Source organism: Astatotilapia calliptera, chromosome 2, assembly GCF_964374335.1.
Source record: "Astatotilapia calliptera chromosome 2, fAstCal68.1, whole genome shotgun sequence".
Taxonomy (NCBI): Eukaryota; Metazoa; Chordata; class Actinopteri; order Cichliformes; family Cichlidae; genus Astatotilapia; species Astatotilapia calliptera.
In genome coordinates, this window is record NC_137423.1 from 19,624,572 (window position 1) to 19,642,982 (window position 18,411).

Consider the following 18,411-nt stretch of genomic DNA (forward strand, 5'->3'; position numbering starts at 1 on the left):
GTTCCCTCTACCACCCGGCAGGTCAGAGCCTTCCTTGGCCTGGCAGGTTATTACAGGCGATTTGTCCCAGGGTTTGCTAGGTTGGCTCGACCTTTAAATGCTCTGCTCGTGGGAATTTCTAGCAGGTCAAAGCATGCAGGTCCAGTGGTCTGCTGAATGTCAGGAAGCCTTTGACAGCTTGAAATGTGCTCTGACCGAGCGCCCCTTTTCTGGCTTATGCAGATTTCCTGGAGCCCTTTGCACTTTATACTGATGCCAGCAATCAAGGCTTAGGTGCTGTGTTAGCTCAGGTGCAAGATGGCAAGGAACGGGTGATTGCATATGCCAGCAGGAGCTTACACCCCACCGAACGAAATGACAAAAACTATAGTTCCTTCAAACTGGAACTTTTAGCTCTAAAATGGGCCATTACTGAGAAGTTCAAGGATTACTTGACAGGTGCCAAGTTTGTCGTGTATACCGACAACAATCCTGTGGCCCACTTACAGAATGCTAGACTTGGGGCAACAGAGCAACGCTGGGTGGCACAGCTGGCATCCTTTGACTTCGAGGTTAAGTACAGGGCTGGAAAAGAGAATGCTAATGCTGATGCTCTCTCTAGATTTCCCACAGACTGTCACACAGCTTACATAAACATCACGAGTGCTCCACGTCGGGAGCCACAGGGGCTGGTGCCGCAGATGAATGACTGGAAGGAGGCTCAAGAAAAGGACATGGATCTGCGCATCCTGAGGGAGCATGTGGAACAGGGAATCCCCCCTGATGCACCAACGAGGAGATCCCTACCTAGCCCTGTACAGAAGTTATTACAGCAATGGAGAAGGCTGCAGGTTTGCGAGGGTACGCTGTGCAGAGAGGTAAGGGACTCTAACACTAACGAAATGTACCTTCAGATCCTATGTCCTGCAGAGAGACACAAGGAGGTGTGGGAGAAGTATCACGAGGCAGCGGCGCATGCGGGAGTGGAAAAGACACTGTCCAGGATACGTCGCTTCTTTTATTGGCCCAGCATGGAAGAGGAGGTGCGCGAATTCCAGCTAGGGTGCGCTGCGTGTGGCCTACGAGATAGAAATAGGCCTAGAGCCCCCTTGCATCCCGTTATTGTGTCCTATCCCCTTGAGGTTGTGGCCCTGGACTTTCTTACATTGGGGAGGCCCACAGACAGGTACCAGAATATTCTGGTTATGACTGATCTTTTCACACGGTACGCCTGGGCAGTTCCTACCAAAGACCAGACTGCTCAGACTGCGGTGCATGCTCTTTGGGCTCACGTGATTCAGACCTTCGGTTGCCCGACCAGGCTACACTCAGATAGAGGTGGTCATTTTGAGTCTGCCCTGATGTACCAGCTGTGTAAGTGCTATGGCATTACAAAAAGCAAGACCACCCCATACCATCCGGCTGGAAATGGTGGGGTTGAGAGGATGAACCAGACGTTGCTGCACATGCTTCGGTCCTTAGAGTCAGAGAGACAACAGAGGTGGCCAGAATATCTCCCAGAGCTCTTACAAGCATACAATAATACTGTCCATAGTGCCACAGGGTATGCGCCGTCGTACCTGATGTTTGGGCGGCATTTGAGGCAGCCAGTGGATTTGAACCTAGGTGTTGAGCGGGATTCCCCATGCCACAACCTGGGAGGGTGGGTTAAGGACCACCACCAGAAACTATCTTTTGCCTATGAGATGGCTAGGAAGAAGATGAGGGCAGCAGCCACCCAAAACAAGAGGGCTTATGACCGAAGTGCGCGGGCCCTGCCGTTGGTGCCAGGCGAGAGAGTTTGGATAAGGGACAGGAATAGGCAGGGACAAGGCAAGTTGCACCCAGGTTGGAGCTCAGAGCCGTATGTGGTAGTGGAAGAAGTTGGCAATACCGGTGTAGTATATAGGGTGCGTCCGGAGAAAGGGGGGGGGGAGAAGGTCCTCCATCGGAATGCACTCAAGTTGTGCGTTACCCCTGCAGCAGACTACCACTCAGAGGGGCAGGCAGTCAGCCTTGAGGGAGAGGTGCTAGTTGAGCCTCCATTTTATGGTTTTGTGCCCAGCGCTCCAGCCCAGCAACCGGGAGAGTTGTCAGAGGTACGGCGCTCGATGAGGCCTAATTTTGGTCAGCCACCCGCCCGTTACAGGTCGCTTGATTAGGGTGACAGGGACTGTCACAGGTAAAATGTGGGGGGATGTCACACAGTGGAAAATTGTGTTTTTATATTTTGTTTTGGATCAGACTGTGTTGGTACAGGGTGTCGATTTTATTTGCATGATTTTATTGTAATAGTGATATTGCATGTTTGTTTATTGATATTCCTATTGCATGATTTTATCTCCATATTTATAGTGTGTGTTTAGTGTTGATTGAACAATATGTTTTTTATTATTCCACTGTGGATTAAGCAGACAATTGTAGGCACCTGTGAGGTGGGGGCGTTCCCCGAGGTGGCCTATCAGCCACCAAACTGACTTAAGGGAGATAGTGAGCGCAAAGACAAAAAAGAGAGAGACACACGAAAAGTGGAGAGCTGGAAAACAAAACGTGTGCAAGCCAGCATGAGAAGAAGGACCTCTGGCCTGACTGTGGGGCGCCACGAGACATTCGGCGATCGGCCAGCATAACCCGGCGATCCAGTCCCGACGGACAGAATAGCGACCGTGGGAGGCGACGCGTGAAATCCACAGTAGGGCAGGGGTACGCCTCTGCCTGCATCTGGCGGAGCTACGAGGGAGGCCGTGCGAGGAGGTGGAGAGTGGCTGGACTGCACGATTGCGCACAGTCAGGTGGAGATAGGAGCCTCCTCCCTGGTCTTCTGCTGGCGAGAGTCCACATCCCGGAAGAGGAGTTCCTCTCCTGTCTCTCTCAGCTCAGGAGAATTTGCCCGTGTGTTGCTGGACTGGGAGAATTAGGACCATGGGGGGGGGGGAAGTTTTTAGTATAGGGAAAAACATTCATTTAGCTTTATGTTTTTAGCGTTTAATCATTCCTGCCGGCAGGGTTTTTAGCGGGTTGTAAACACTATTTTTATTGTATACGGGGATTTTAGCTTGTATTTGGGGTTCTGACTGTGTTTTATCCTGAAAATAAATGGTGTGTTTGAAGCCAGCTAAATTTCTGTGCTCTGAGCGCTGACCCACTCACTCCCCTTTCTGCTTGTATAGGCGTGGTGGTGAAGATTTAGTTCCACCAGTTTAGCGGCTACAATTACACACTGTAAGACCGAATAGTAATAGTTTGATAAATGAAATGAGTTCCAACTACTTAAAAACCTGTTATAAGTTCATACACCTTTATTTTTTTGAGTAGATTGAACAAGTTTGTTTTTTCAAGTTATCAGTACTTGAATATATTGATTAGTTTCTGGCATTGCCCTCAAATAATTTGAGTTTTAACACTGACGTCACTTACGTGCCTACGTACGTACCTACGTGCGCCACCTGTTTCTTTATGAAGTGCTGGCAACCATCTTGGATTCCTCGCTTCGAGTGCGAATGCCCGCTCATTACTCCGAAATAAACTTGTGGAACGTTAATATCCGAACAGAAATAAAAAGATTTGTCAAGAGTTTTTTGCGGCATTGCCTTTGACGCTGGATAAAGGAGGGCATGCTATGGTATGTTACGGACTTTTGAACTGGAACAGCTAACGCTCTGCACTTGGCTAGCTGCATTTACCGCCTTTGCAGCATCTTCAGGAGCGCTTTTGTGGTAAGTTTTATTTTTTCTGAAACTATACTTCTCCGTTGTAATATGGGTTTTTATCGTCATAAATGTACAACTCTAGCAGGCATTTAAGAATTACATGCATGCGTCGTTTTATCCATGTCGGCTTGGCCCCAAAGTGTTTTGCATGAATTATGCTAATAAGCTCATATTTAGTATAATACATTAGTCCGAGCAGAGGCTGGGACTAATAATGTGTTAATAACTTTTCTAATCTCTTACTATTTTAAAAGAAGTCTTTAGAAGGCATTTCTGGATTTGCAGATTATAAACTGCCTTGTGGTTAAATTGTTGAATCAATATGCACTGCTGCGCTGCTTCACACTTGGCGCATACGTGGATATTGATATTGGCTAGCCCATTTGCTAACTGGTGGAACTTGAAACTTACGTTTAGTTCTCTGGAGTTGTACATATTAAAACTGGGGCAGCAAAATTGTAGGCACAGGACATACTTACAAAAGCAGTGATTAATCATTACATAATTACGCGGTAGAACTTGGTTTACATTGCAAATAGTTATGTATACTAAGTTGAAATGTAGAATCTTCTGAACTGTAAAATTGTTGTGCCTGGTCTATTTTAGGTTAGCTTAAGGGTGAATCCATCAATAATATATTTACCAAACAGTTATTTTTTCGTTTTATTTTATTCTGATGCCCAGTGTTCATTAGTGAAAGACTTAGTTTGTTTTTTTTCTGTCAGGGGCTGGGTCTGTGACCCAGCATTTTGAGTTTATTTTGTATTTTTGCTTTATGTTATATTGAAATGAGGTGAAGTTCTTGTATTGTTGTTATTATTAGTTAAGGTTTAGTTGAGTTCTGGGCTGGTTATGTTTCATCTGTGTCTCCTTGGTTGTGTGTCTTTTCTGTTCTCTGTGTAGTCTGTCTTGTCTTCTGTGTTTTACTGTTATGTCCATGCCAGGGCAGAAGTAAATTTTCAGGGGTGAAGATGCTGTTTACCTTGACCAGCTAAGACTACAGATTGTAGATGAAGTCGAGAAAAGTGAAAAGAATCCTGATTACAAAGCTGATGCACACAACTTTGGCCTTGCAATGCAAAGAGATCATCAATGATGACCTACCAGTAGGTCAGATCCTGGATTGCTGGCCTACTCTGAAATCCCAGTCCCAGGTAAGAATGTATATAGATGGATCTAACAAGATGTATTTTATATCAACTCTTGTTATCTGGCCTGTCTGAACAAATTATGCCTTTGGAGTGTAAGGATTTTGATGTATTTTGCAAAGATTTATAGACTAATTGAAACTTGTAAACACAAATGTATCCTGTGTGTTCAGATCTGTGCAGAATTCCACAGGATTACAAACGTCCACCTGAAGAACCACTTTTATGCTGTTGGACCAACATGCTCCCCGGCTCCAGAGCTTATTCAGAAAGAAAGCTGTTTGCACAGGGAACGTGTCTGATGTCCTGTCTCAGCTCTTCAGAAGCTATAATCTCCAGGTTAGTGGGTTTTTGTCTTGTTTTTTGAGCTTTAATTAATTTGATCAATTTTTCAATTTTAATTACCATTCTTGACTAGGTTAGCCAATAATTTAAAATAAAAATTTTCTTGTGATGTAGGAACAAGCTGATATCCATGCCCAAAGTGCTGGTGTGCTTCATGCCCTCTCTGCCTATTTGTACGAAGACACCTCTACCTTCATCAAAACATGGGATGTAAGTTTTGGACAAAGTTGTGAACAATATCTTAATAGCATCCTTGTTTAGATTTCTCAAAACATTATGACACTTTGAGAGTTTGAGAAGCATCTCCATGCTTGGATCTGTCTACAACAGTGTCCATGTCACATAATGGAAACACTACATGTTTTTAATGTGTGTAGACCTTCCATAATGTTCCTAGCCCAACCATACATCACTGTACAAATGAAAAAAATATATAACTCCTATTGACTTTCTGTTGTTATTGCTACGAAGAGGTATGACTTTGCTTTACTAAAAGTACTATTTTTGTCAGTTTGTTTTCTCAAATCTTTGGTGTGTTGTGGCTTTTTTGTTGTTCAAACAATTGATTTCTGAGCTAGTAATAATCCAGAAATGTGACTTGTATAGATGAAACTAAGAGAAATAGGAATGCACTAACATGTAGTAATTTTGTTTTCTGTAGATGATGCATTCTGATAGACCAGATATTAGTGAAGTGCCACTTGGACTCCTCCTGATCAGAGCCAATTCCAGCGATGCAACATTCTTCTGCCCTGAGAAGACTGCAGTTTTGGTCGAGGGTAACATGATCATTGTTTTCACCACCCTGGCTGATGCATTTCTAGTAATATTTGGACTGACCGACATCCTGCACCTAAGCTACCCAAAATGTTTGGCCAACATTTTTGACTTTATTCAGAAAGTTTTGATGGGTCTGGAGGGTGGGAAGTTGAAGCCCAAAGTGCTGAGTCTTAAAAATGATCTTTTGGCAGCAGAATAATGTCCAGGATTCCTACACAGCCCTCAAGTGCCTGTTAAAGCAAGTAATTCAGTTTATCATGTTTCCAAGTCTGGATAAGTTTTTTATAAAAAGAGAGAATAGAATAAAGAAATCTTTGCAGACTCTGTTTCATACTTCATTATCTAAAAGCCACATCCAAAGTAAAAGGGGTGATTTTATTTTATTTATTAATTTTTTTCCCCCATCATCACTTGTGTTTTAGTTGATTTTGATTGTGTTTTTAGTCAGATAACTGTAAATCTATAGAGAAAATGAAGGACAATCTCACTACATTTCTGGCTTTTAGGTGGGATCTTGACTTAAGGAACGTTCCTCCTGAACTACTCATAACTGACATAAGGCGCTAAGGAGGTTTATAACACTTTGTTTATGTCTCTAAAGAAGTATTTTTCTATTTAAAGTTTTATTGCTTTGTTGTTGAGACTGTGATTGCACTCTACAAATGTGCATTTTGCATAACCGCAGTATTGGCATATTAAAAAGGTTACCAATTATATTTCAGTGTATTAGCTGCACTATACTATACTATTACTTTCATTCGGTTTTCCCACCTAATAATGAAGGATTTTATTTTCCTTTTGTTTGTTTTTTAATAAAAATGTCATGATCCTGGGTCCTTTTGACCCAGCATTTTGTGTTTTCTCTTCAATTTTGGTTCTGTTCTTCCTTTGTTTAGTGTTTACTCTGTTCTGCCCGTGTGTTCCTGTTTTATTGTGAAGGTCTGCGTCTTATGTGAGTGTTTTCAGTTTGCCTCCCTAGTCTCGTTATGTTAATCACTCCCAGCTGTGTTTCCCACCTGTGTGTAATCTCCCTGTGTTCTCTGACTGTATTTAAGTTGTATTTTCTGTCTTAGTAATTGCTGGTTCGTCTGTGTTGTTTCCCCTTGGTCTCCCTGCGTCTTCCCATATGTATTTCTCCGGACCTCCCTGCATCCTCATTCTGGTTTGTCTTATTAGTTTACCCAGTTTAGGTTTCCAGTTTCATGTTTTGTCGCCACCGCTGTTTGTACTTACCCACCCCTGTTAATAAACACTCACCTGCACCAGAGCTGCTGCCTTTTGGGTCCTTCCTACATTCCACACGGCTTGCAATCCGTGACAGTACGAACCAGCCACCATGGACCCAGCAGCAGTAAATCCGTCCGAGGAGCTCCAGGACGACGTTACATATAACGTGGAGATTCTCCTCGGGCTGTGGCTTGAAAACCCTCCAGAGGAGCTTCGCCGCACCGTCGAAAGCCGGCTACAACGGCTCTTTTCCGGCCTGCCATGGCTTCTAAAATCGCTTCCTCCGACCATGCAGGCTTTTCTCCAGCACACACCTCACCTTCTCTCAGCCACTCCTGCCTCGCTGCCCGACTCGCCGGATGTGATCTTGCCCGGCCCGTCGGAGCCGTCTGCGGGGAGGAAACGCCGATCGCGCCGCCGACGCGCCACCCCACAGCCGGACGTTCGGACTTCTAATTTACCGGCTGTGGTGAGTGAGGACTCTGTGTCTTTTCCAGACAACGTGACTGTTCATTCAGGGGCTGTGTTTTGTGTGGCGGATGTCAACGCGAGCTGCGTATCGCCTGTGCAGCTACCCTCAGTTCAGTTAGCTCCCCCGCAGCTACCCTCAGTTCAGTTAGCTCCCTCGCAGCCACCCTCAGTTCAGTTAGCTCCCCCGCAGCTACCCTCAGTTCAGTTAGCTCCCTCGCAGCCACCCTCAGTTCAGTTAGCTCCCTCGCAGCCACCCTCAGTTCAGTTAGCTCCCTCGCAGCCACCCTCAGCTCAGTTAGCTCCCTCGCAGCCACCCTCAGCTCAGTTAGCTCCCTCGCAGCCACCCTCAGCTCAGTTAGCTCCCTCGCAGCTACCCTCAGCTCAGTTAGCTCCCTCGCAGCCACCCTCAGCTCAGTTAGCTCCCTCGCAGCCACCCTCAGCTCAGTTAGCTCCCTCGCAGCCACCCTCAGCTCAGTTAGCTCCCTCGCAGCCACCCTCAGCTCAGTTTCCAGTGTCCCCCTCAGCTCAGTTTCCCGTGTCCCCCTCAGCTCAGTTTCCCGTGTCCCCCTCAGCTCAGTCTCCCGTGTCCCCCTCAGCTCAGTCTCCCGTGTCCCCCTCAGCTCAGTCTCCCGTGTCCCCCTCAGCTCAGTCTCCCGTGTCCCTTTCAGCTCAGTCTCCCGTGTCCCTTTCAGTTCAGTCTCCCGTGTCCCTTTCAGTTCAGGCCCCAGAGCCACCCGTGTCCCTTCCAGTGCAGGCCCCAGAGCCACCCGTGTCCCTTCCAGTGCCGCCTGTAGCGCAGGCCCCAGAGCCACCCGTGTCCCTTCCAGTGCCGCCTGTAGCGCAGGCCCCAGTAGCTCCAGTGCCGCCTGTAGCGCAGGTCCCAGTAGCTCCGGCTCCAGTATCCCCAGTTTCACTCATTCACTCCATGCAGGGAGAAAGTCTAATATCACCTCAAGGGGCTTTTCGCGGTTCAGCCGCCATTGGCACAGTTTGCCGCTCCAGGGCTTCCCCAGAGGCTAGGTCTCAGTCCCCAGCTGATTCTGGACCCCTGAAGTCTATGCAGCCACCTGAGAACTGCACCATGTCAGCGTTGCCTGGGCAGAGCCAGTGCTCAGTGCATTGCCAGTTGCCTTCGTGTTTGCCAGAAGACTCCATGACTGCTGGCTTAGTGTTGACTTCTGCTGGAGGGTCCGAGGGACCGCTCCGGCCTTTGTCTCTAGTCTCCGCTGGAGGGTCCGAGGGACCGCTCCGGCCTTTGTCTCTAGTCTCCGCTGGAGGGTCCAAGGGACCGCTCCGGCCTTTGTCTCTAGTCTCCGCTGGAGGGTCCGAGGGACCGCTCCGGCCTTTGTCTCTAGTCTCCGCTGGAGGGTCCGAGGGACCGCTCCGGCCTTCGTCTCCTGTCTCCGCTGGAGGGTCCGAAGGACCGCTCCGGTTTTCGTCTCATGTCTCCGCTGGAGGGCCCAAGGAGCCCGTCCAGCCGCCTGCTGCAGCTTCATCATCCTCCTCGCCGGCTGCAGCTTCATCATCAGCCTCGTCTGGTCCAGCCTCAGAGCCATCAGCCTCGTCTGGTCCAGCCTCAGAGCCTTCATCCTCGCCTGGTCCAGCTTCATCCGAGTCTTCATCCTCGCCTGGTCCAGCTTCATCCGAGTCTTCATCCTCGCCTGGTCTAGCTTCAGCTTCAGCTCCAGCCTCACCTGGTCCAGTTTCATCCTCGCCTGGTCTAGCTTCAGCTTCAGCTCCAGCTTCGCCTGGTCCAATTTCATCCTCGCCTGGTTCAGCTTCAGCTTCGTCCTCGCCTGGTTCGGCTTCAGCTTCTTCCTCGCCTGGCCCGGCTTCAGCTTCGTCCTCGCCTGGCCCGGCTTCATCATCGTCCTCGCCTGGCCCGGCTTCATCATCTCCGCCTGGCCCGGCTTCATCATCTCCGCCTGCTGTGGCCTCAGCCTCGCCTGGCCCGGCCTCGTTTGGGTCTGGAGCTAAGCGGCCGTTTTCTAGACCGCTGGCTAGGCTACTGGCCGGCCACCATCGCCTGAGTGGCCGCCGTTGCCTTCCGCGCGGCCGGCCCCCGGACCGCCATCGCCTGAGTGGCCGCTGTTGCCTTCCGCACGGCCGGCCCCCTGGACTGTTTGGGTTCCTGTGCTGTCGGCCCCCTGGCCGGCCCCCTGAACTCTTCTGTTTTGGACTCCTGTGCTGTCGGCCCCCTGGCCGGCCCCCTGGTCTTTTCTGTTTTGGACTCGGTTTTCCTGTGCTTTGGTGTGCTTTTCTTTTGGTTTTGGACTTGTGTTTTGTTTTTCTTTTTGTCTTCTGGCCTTCTGGTGCTCCTGTTTTGTTTTGCCTCGAGCCCTCCGTCCTGGACCCCCTCCGCCCGCCCTGGTTGGGTTGTTTTCTGTTTTTTTTGTTTTGTTTTTGGGCTGTCGGGAGCCAGCCCTTGAGGGGGGGTTCTGTCATGATCCTGGGTCCTTTTGACCCAGCATTTTGTGTTTTCTCTTCGATTTTGGTTCTGTTCTTCCTTTGTTTAGTGTTTACTCTGTTCTGCCCGTGTGTTCCTGTTTTATTGTGAAGGTCTGCGTCTTATGTGAGTGTTTTCAGTTTGCCTCCCTAGTCTCGTTATGTTAATCACTCCCAGCTGTGTTTCCCACCTGTGTGTAATCTCCCTGTGTTCTCTGACTGTATTTAAGTTGTATTTTCTGTCTTAGTAATTGCTGGTTCGTCTGTGTGGTTTCCCCTTGGTCTCCCTGCGTCTTCCCATATGTATTTCTCCGGACCTCCCTGCATCCTCATTCTGGTTTGTCTTATTAGTTTACCCAGTTTAGGTTTCCAGTTTCATGTTTTGTCGCCACCGCTGTTTGTACTTACCCACCCCTGTTAATAAACACTCACCTGCACCAGAGCTGCTGCCTTTTGGGTCCTTCCTACATTCCACACGGCTTGCAATCCGTGACAGTACGAACCAGCCACCATGGACCCAGCAGCAGTAAATCCGTCCGAGGAGCTCCAGGACGACGTTACATATAACGTGGAGATTCTCCTCGGGCTGTGGCTTGAAAACCCTCCAGAGGAGCTTCGCCGCACCGTCGAAAGCCGGCTACAACGGCTCTTTTCCGGCCTGCCATGGCTTCTAAAATCGCTTCCTCCGACCATGCAGGCTTTTCTCCAGCACACACCTCACCTTCTCTCAGCCACTCCTGCCTCGCTGCCCGACTCGCCGGATGTGATCTTGCCCGGCCCGTCGGAGCCGTCTGCGGGGAGGAAACGCCGATCGCGCCGCCGACGCGCCACCCCACAGCCGGACGTTCGGACTTCTAATTTACCGGCTGTGGTGAGTGAGGACTCTGTGTCTTTTCCAGACAACGTGACTGTTCATTCAGGGGCTGTGTTTTGTGTGGCGGATGTCAACGCGAGCTGCGTATCGCCTGTGCAGCTACCCTCAGTTCAGTTAGCTCCCCCGCAGCTACCCTCAGTTCAGTTAGCTCCCTCGCAGCCACCCTCAGTTCAGTTAGCTCCCCCGCAGCTACCCTCAGTTCAGTTAGCTCCCTCGCAGCCACCCTCAGTTCAGTTAGCTCCCTCGCAGCCACCCTCAGTTCAGTTAGCTCCCTCGCAGCCACCCTCAGCTCAGTTAGCTCCCTCGCAGCCACCCTCAGCTCAGTTAGCTCCCTCGCAGCCACCCTCAGCTCAGTTAGCTCCCTCGCAGCTACCCTCAGCTCAGTTAGCTCCCTCGCAGCCACCCTCAGCTCAGTTAGCTCCCTCGCAGCCACCCTCAGCTCAGTTAGCTCCCTCGCAGCCACCCTCAGCTCAGTTAGCTCCCTCGCAGCCACCCTCAGCTCAGTTTCCCGTGTCCCCCTCAGCTCAGTTTCCCGTGTCCCCCTCAGCTCAGTCTCCCGTGTCCCCCTCAGCTCAGTCTCCCGTGTCCCCCTCAGCTCAGTCTCCCGTGTCCCCCTCAGCTCAGTCTCCCGTGTCCCTTTCAGCTCAGTCTCCCGTGTCCCTTTCAGTTCAGTCTCCCGTGTCCCTTTCAGTTCAGGCCCCAGAGCCACCCGTGTCCCTTCCAGTGCAGGCCCCAGAGCCACCCGTGTCCCTTCCAGTGCCGCCTGTAGCGCAGGCCCCAGAGCCACCCGTGTCCCTTCCAGTGCCGCCTGTAGCGCAGGCCCCAGTAGCTCCAGTGCCGCCTGTAGCGCAGGTCCCAGTAGCTCCGGCTCCAGTATCCCCAGTTTCACTCATTCACTCCATGCAGGGAGAAAGTCTAATATCACCTCAAGGGGCTTTTCGCGGTTCAGCCGCCATTGGCACAGTTTGCCGCTCCAGGGCTTCCCCAGAGGCTAGGTCTCAGTCCCCAGCTGATTCTGGACCCCTGAAGTCTATGCAGCCACCTGAGAACTGCACCATGTCAGCGTTGCCTGGGCAGAGCCAGTGCTCAGTGCATTGCCAGTTGCCTTCGTGTTTGCCAGAAGACTCCATGACTGCTGGCTTAGTGTTGACTTCTGCTGGAGGGTCCGAGGGACCGCTCCGGCCTTTGTCTCTAGTCTCCGCTGGAGGGTCCGAGGGACCGCTCCGGCCTTTGTCTCTAGTCTCCGCTGGAGGGTCCAAGGGACCGCTCCGGCCTTTGTCTCTAGTCTCCGCTGGAGGGTCCGAGGGACCGCTCCGGCCTTTGTCTCTAGTCTCCGCTGGAGGGTCCGAGGGACCGCTCCGGCCTTCGTCTCCTGTCTCCGCTGGAGGGTCCGAAGGACCGCTCCGGTTTTCGTCTCATGTCTCCGCTGGAGGGCCCAAGGAGCCCGTCCAGCCGCCTGCTGCAGCTTCATCATCCTCCTCGCCGGCTGCAGCTTCATCATCAGCCTCGTCTGGTCCAGCCTCAGAGCCATCAGCCTCGTCTGGTCCAGCCTCAGAGCCTTCATCCTCGCCTGGTCCAGCTTCATCCGAGTCTTCATCCTCGCCTGGTCCAGCTTCATCCGAGTCTTCATCCTCGCCTGGTCTAGCTTCAGCTTCAGCTCCAGCCTCACCTGGTCCAGTTTCATCCTCGCCTGGTCTAGCTTCAGCTTCAGCTCCAGCTTCGCCTGGTCCAATTTCATCCTCGCCTGGTTCAGCTTCAGCTTCGTCCTCGCCTGGTTCGGCTTCAGCTTCTTCCTCGCCTGGCCCGGCTTCAGCTTCGTCCTCGCCTGGCCCGGCTTCATCATCGTCCTCGCCTGGCCCGGCTTCATCATCTCCGCCTGGCCCGGCTTCATCATCTCCGCCTGCTGTGGCCTCAGCCTCGCCTGGCCCGGCCTCGTTTGGGTCTGGAGCTAAGCGGCCGTTTTCTAGACCGCTGGCTAGGCTACTGGCCGGCCACCATCGCCTGAGTGGCCGCCGTTGCCTTCCGCGCGGCCGGCCCCCGGACCGCCATCGCCTGAGTGGCCGCTGTTGCCTTCCGCACGGCCGGCCCCCTGGACTGTTTGGGTTCCTGTGCTGTCGGCCCCCTGGCCGGCCCCCTGAACTCTTCTGTTTTGGACTCCTGTGCTGTCGGCCCCCTGGCCGGCCCCCTGGTCTTTTCTGTTTTGGACTCGGTTTTCCTGTGCTTTGGTGTGCTTTTCTTTTGGTTTTGGACTTGTGTTTTGTTTTTCTTTTTGTCTTCTGGCCTTCTGGTGCTCCTGTTTTGTTTTGCCTCGAGCCCTCCGTCCTGGACCCCCTCCGCCCGCCCTGGTTGGGTTGTTTTCTGTTTTTTTTGTTTTGTTTTTGGGCTGTCGGGAGCCAGCCCTTGAGGGGGGGTTCTGTCATGATCCTGGGTCCTTTTGACCCAGCATTTTGTGTTTTCTCTTCGATTTTGGTTCTGTTCTTCCTTTGTTTAGTGTTTACTCTGTTCTGCCCGTGTGTTCCTGTTTTATTGTGAAGGTCTGCGTCTTATGTGAGTGTTTTCAGTTTGCCTCCCTAGTCTCGTTATGTTAATCACTCCCAGCTGTGTTTCCCACCTGTGTGTAATCTCCCTGTGTTCTCTGACTGTATTTAAGTTGTATTTTCTGTCTTAGTAATTGCTGGTTCGTCTGTGTTGTTTCCCTTTGGTCTCCCTGCGTCTTCCCATATGTATTTCTCCGGACCTCCCTGCATCCTCGTTCTGGTTTGTCTTATTAGTTTACCCAGTTTAGGTTTCCAGTTTCATGTTTTGTCGCCACCGCTGTTTGTACTTACCCACCCCTGTTAATAAACACTCACCTGCACCAGAGCTGCTGCCTTTTGGGTCCTTCCTACATTCCACACGGCTTGCCCCGGCAATCCGTGACAAAAAAGGCCATACTCATGTGTTAATCAAATTTGAATAGTCTTAAAACATGTTGTGAAATTCTTTATTTCTAATATTGTAACCTTGTGCCAAAATTTCTGACATTATTCCCTATAAAATATGGTGGATTTATGTCTTTGGGCTTTTTGTTAGAAAGGCTATGTGTCAAAGTAACTCAATAAATTTGTAACTTGAATTTATATTTTCTGTCTTATGTTTTTACAAGTGTAATTATTTTGGGCACTTTTTTTTTTATATCAAATTCAAAACACAGTAGATTTGGATATTACAAGCATTTGTATTTAAAAATTTTGAGTTGTATTAGCTTAAAATGGTTAACATTTTGAAACTAAAAATTAATTCCTTAAAGTTACTTGAGCTAGATTTGTACTTGAAACTCAAAATATCAAGTAGAGAGTACTAAACCAAAAATGTGGATATAACATAAAAACATTTATCAATGGTACTTAAAAATATTTATCTAACGCTAATAAATAAAGTGTGTTTATTTAACTTTTATTTTTAAGTTTTAGTTACTTAAAATATTTTATGTAATCAGTTTCACCAAAAGTTTTGAGTAAAATTAACTTATTGGGTTTTACAGTGCAGTGATGAAGCACTTTGATTGCACTGAGTGCTTTCTTTTACATTTTCCTCATACGTCCCCTAACCACACCTCTTTTTTTTTGTTTGATGGCAGATACTCCCTTCACCCTGGCCAAAAAGGCTAAAATGACCAAAGAAAAAGTGGAAAACAGTGAAGCATGATCAAATCAAATCACTTTTATTGTCACATCACATGTGCAGGTACACTGGTACAGTACATGTGAGTGAAATTCTTGTGTGCGAGCTTCACAAGCAACAGAGTTGTGCAAAATACAATAACATAAACAGGTAAAATATACGTATGGGCAGAAATCTGTGCCATCAGAAACTGAATTTGAATAAGTTCAATTTGAATTTGAATTGCTCAGATTGAATCTGAATTGTAACTTGAATAAATGCTTTTGAAAACTGAATTTGAATTAGTCTAATTTGAAATTGAATTTATGGTTTGAAAATGATCATCACTAAATTGAAATTGAATTTTATATTTTGAAAATGAATTCATTTGCTTTGAAACTGCATTTTATCCTTTAAAAATTCAGCTCTCGAATAATTTCAGTTTCACTTCTCACCATTCAGTTTCAGTTCTACAATTCAATTTCAGTTCCAAAATTCAGTTTTTTGGAACTTACATCCGGTTCCAGTTCAAGCGCAGATTAATAGAACTACGTTTTACTAGCGGACCGAAAGTGTTACTGACGGGAATCTACAGCGTCTTGAGCTGAATTAAGACTTCAGAAGTCATTCGTCATGTCGAATGACCAGCGGATAAACTCTCAGGTTGGTAATAAATGTATTACATGTATAAGAACAAGCGTCATGTTAACAAATGATAGCCGTAAGGTAACTTTTATGCTTATTGCAGCTGCTAGCTAAAAACGCTAATTTAACATAGTTTGCCCTGAATTCAGCTTTGACAAACAAATATGATCGACTGTTTCTAGTAGAATTACAAAGTTGTCATCTTGTACCCTCTCAGAGTACCCCCTCTGTATGCTTGCAGAGACCCCTACAGTAGGGAAACATGCAAAACGGTGTCCAAACCTTTGTATTTTAGCTTTATTTATGTCTTACACAGCATCCCAACTCTTTAGCTAACTTAATAACTTTAGCTAAAGTGAATAGTTAGTCTAATTCATTAGTGCAGCATTACTGGATCACCTCTCTTTTCTGGATTTCTGGATGTGTATACTAAATGTTTTTCTACGTGTGTGTGTGTGTGTGTGTGTGTGTGTGTGTGTGTATATATATGCATATTTTACAGATTAAATAGAGTAAACAATAAAATAAAATATATAAAAATATACAGAGTTGAGACATGTGCAAAACAGTGGCATTACTGTACAGTATGGAGTGCAAAATGTTGAAGTTCCAGTAGTGAAGGTGAGGTGTCTATGACGTGTTCAGCAGTCTGATGGCCTGATGGAAAAAGCTGTCTCTCAGTCTGCTGGTACGGGACCGGATGCTGCAGAACCTCCTTCCTGATGGAAGTAGTCTGAACAGTTTATGGCTGGGGTGACTGGAGTCCTTGATGATCCTCCCCGCTTTCCTCAGGCACCGCTTCCTGTAGGTGTCTTGGAGGGAGGGAAGCTCACCTCCAATTATTCGTTCAGAGCACCGCACTACTCGCTGGAGAGCTTTGCGGTTGTAGGCGGTGCTGTTGCCATACCAGGTGGTGATGCATCCAGTGAGGATGCTCTCAATGGCACAGCGATAGAAGGTCCTGAGGATGCGGGGGTTCATGCCAAATCTTTTCAGTCTCCTGAGAAAGAAGAGGCGCTGCTGTGCCTTCTTCACTGTTTTGTTTGTGTGTACTGACCACGTAAGATCCTCAGCCAGATGTATCCCAAGGAACCGGAAGCTGCTCACTCTCTCCACAGCAGCGCCGTTGATGGTGATGGGGGTGTGTACTTCTCTGCACCTCCAGAAGTCCACTATCAACTCTGTCTTTGCGACGTTGAGTGTGAGATGGTTGGCTTGACACCAGTGGGTCAGGGCGCTGACCTCCTCCCTGTAGGCCGTCTCATCACCGTTGGTGATAAGACCCACCACTGTAGTGTCGTCCGCAAACTTCACAATGATGTTGGAGTTGTTAGTGGCCGTGCAGTCGTAGGTGTAGAGTGAGTACAGGAGAGGGCTCAGTACACACCCCTGTGGAGCACCAGTGTTCAGTGTGATGGGGGATGAGGTGATGCTGCCCAGTCTGACCACTTGGCGTCTGTCAGACAGGAAGCTAAGGATCCAGCTGCAGAGGGAGCTGCTCAGTCCTAGATCCTGCAGTTTCCTGTCCAGCTTCGAGGGAACGATAATATTGAATGCTGAGCTGTAATCTACAAACAGCATTCTCACATACGTGTCTCTCTTCTCCAGGTGTGACAGGGCAGTATGTAGTGTCAGGGCTATGGCATCATCAGTGGACCTGTTGTGGCGGTATGCGAACTGTAGAGGGTCCAGTGAGTCGGGTAGTGCAGAGCGGATGAAGTCCCTGACCAGCTTCTCGAAGCATTTGCTTATGATGGGGGTCAGGGCTACAGGTCACCAGTCGTTCAATGAGGAGATGGTGGAGGATTTGGGTACAGGGACGATGGTGGCCATTTTGAAGCAGGCTGGGACTACAGACAGAGAGAGGGAAAGGTTGAAGATCTGTGTGAACACTCCAGCCAGCTGAGCCGCGCATGACTTGAGGACGTGGCCGGGAATCCCGTCCGGACCAGTAGCTTTGTGTGCGTTCACCTTCCTGAAGCACTTCCGCACATCCTCCTCAGACACAGTGTGCGCACTGACGTCATCCGCGGTGCGCACACTGTCCGGTCTCATGGTGTTCGCTGTTTCGAATCTAGCGTAGAATACGTTTAGATCCTCACACAGAGAGTCTGCGGTGTGCTGGTTTTCCCTGTAAAGTCTGCGATCGTGTTTAGTCCCTGCCACATCCTCCGAGGGTTGTCAAACTGTTGCTCGACCCTGTCCCTGTACTCACGTTTGGCTGCTTTGATCATCTTCCGGAGTTGGTAATGTGCGTGTTTGTATTCTGATGTGTTTGCGGAGGCAAAGGCGGTGCGCCGTGCCGCACGAACATCTCCGTTAATCCAGGGTTTTTGATTTGGGAAGGATTTAACTGTTCTGGATGGGACAACATCTCCCACGCATTTCCTGATAAATCCGCGGACTGAGTCTGTGTACTCATCAATGTCCCTAGCAGCCACGTGAAACATTTCCCAGTGAGAGGCTTTTGGACAAAGTTTGTGTTTTTTCCATTGTTTAAGCACTGCTTCCAGCCAAGAGTGATGCCAAATATGCCCTATAGCTGCAGAAAAGGCTAACATTGTTATCTTTTTACAAAAAAAAAAATCAGCTGAACATGAAAGGTTTTTGGACCAATTTTGTGTTCTCCATTCTTTAAGCACCGGTTTGAGCACCGTTTAAGCACCGGCACCATTTCAAAAGTACCGGTTTGGCACCGGTATCGGATAAAACCTAAACGATACCCATCCCTACTTACGAGGACATCATACTGCCACTGTCCTATTAAAATTTAAAACAAATGTCCTCATGTGTGGATCTCATTTTTCTCAGAAACAAATAAACCAGGTAAAAAAAAAAAAAAAAACAGGTAATTCTTTGTTTTTACATTCATCAGGTCCCAATCAGCCCAAATAGCAAAGAGAAATTAAAAATGCATGCCATGAAAGAGTTTGAGTCTTACGAGGTTAAAATGTTTTGACTACTGAAACACTCACAGCAGTTACACATAAGCAATGATAAGTTTAGCAATTCCAAACAACGATGAACTGCAGTAACAGTGAAAACTTTCCCAATGATGTAACTCTCTTCTCTTTTGGCTTTCGGAGGAGGTGGACGCACTTTTTCTCCTCTCCCTTATCTTCCCTGCTTATGTCCTTGTCTAGTC

General features: G+C 48.6%; 1 protein-coding gene across 1 annotated transcript; it reads left to right on the plus strand.

Moving 5' to 3' along the window:
* The first annotated feature begins 4,192 nt into the window (after nt 1-4,192).
* LOC113032851 (uncharacterized) lies at nt 4,193-10,963 on the plus strand. Its single transcript, XM_080308772.1, has 5 exons — nt 4,193-4,843; nt 5,011-5,176; nt 5,297-5,392; nt 5,844-9,193; nt 10,714-10,963. Exons 4-5 carry the CDS (start codon nt 7,299-7,301, stop codon nt 10,961-10,963), a joined length of 2,145 nt encoding a protein of 714 aa, XP_080164898.1. The 5' UTR covers nt 4,193-4,843; nt 5,011-5,176; nt 5,297-5,392; nt 5,844-7,298.
* Nucleotides 10,964-18,411: the final 7,448 nt, after the last annotated feature.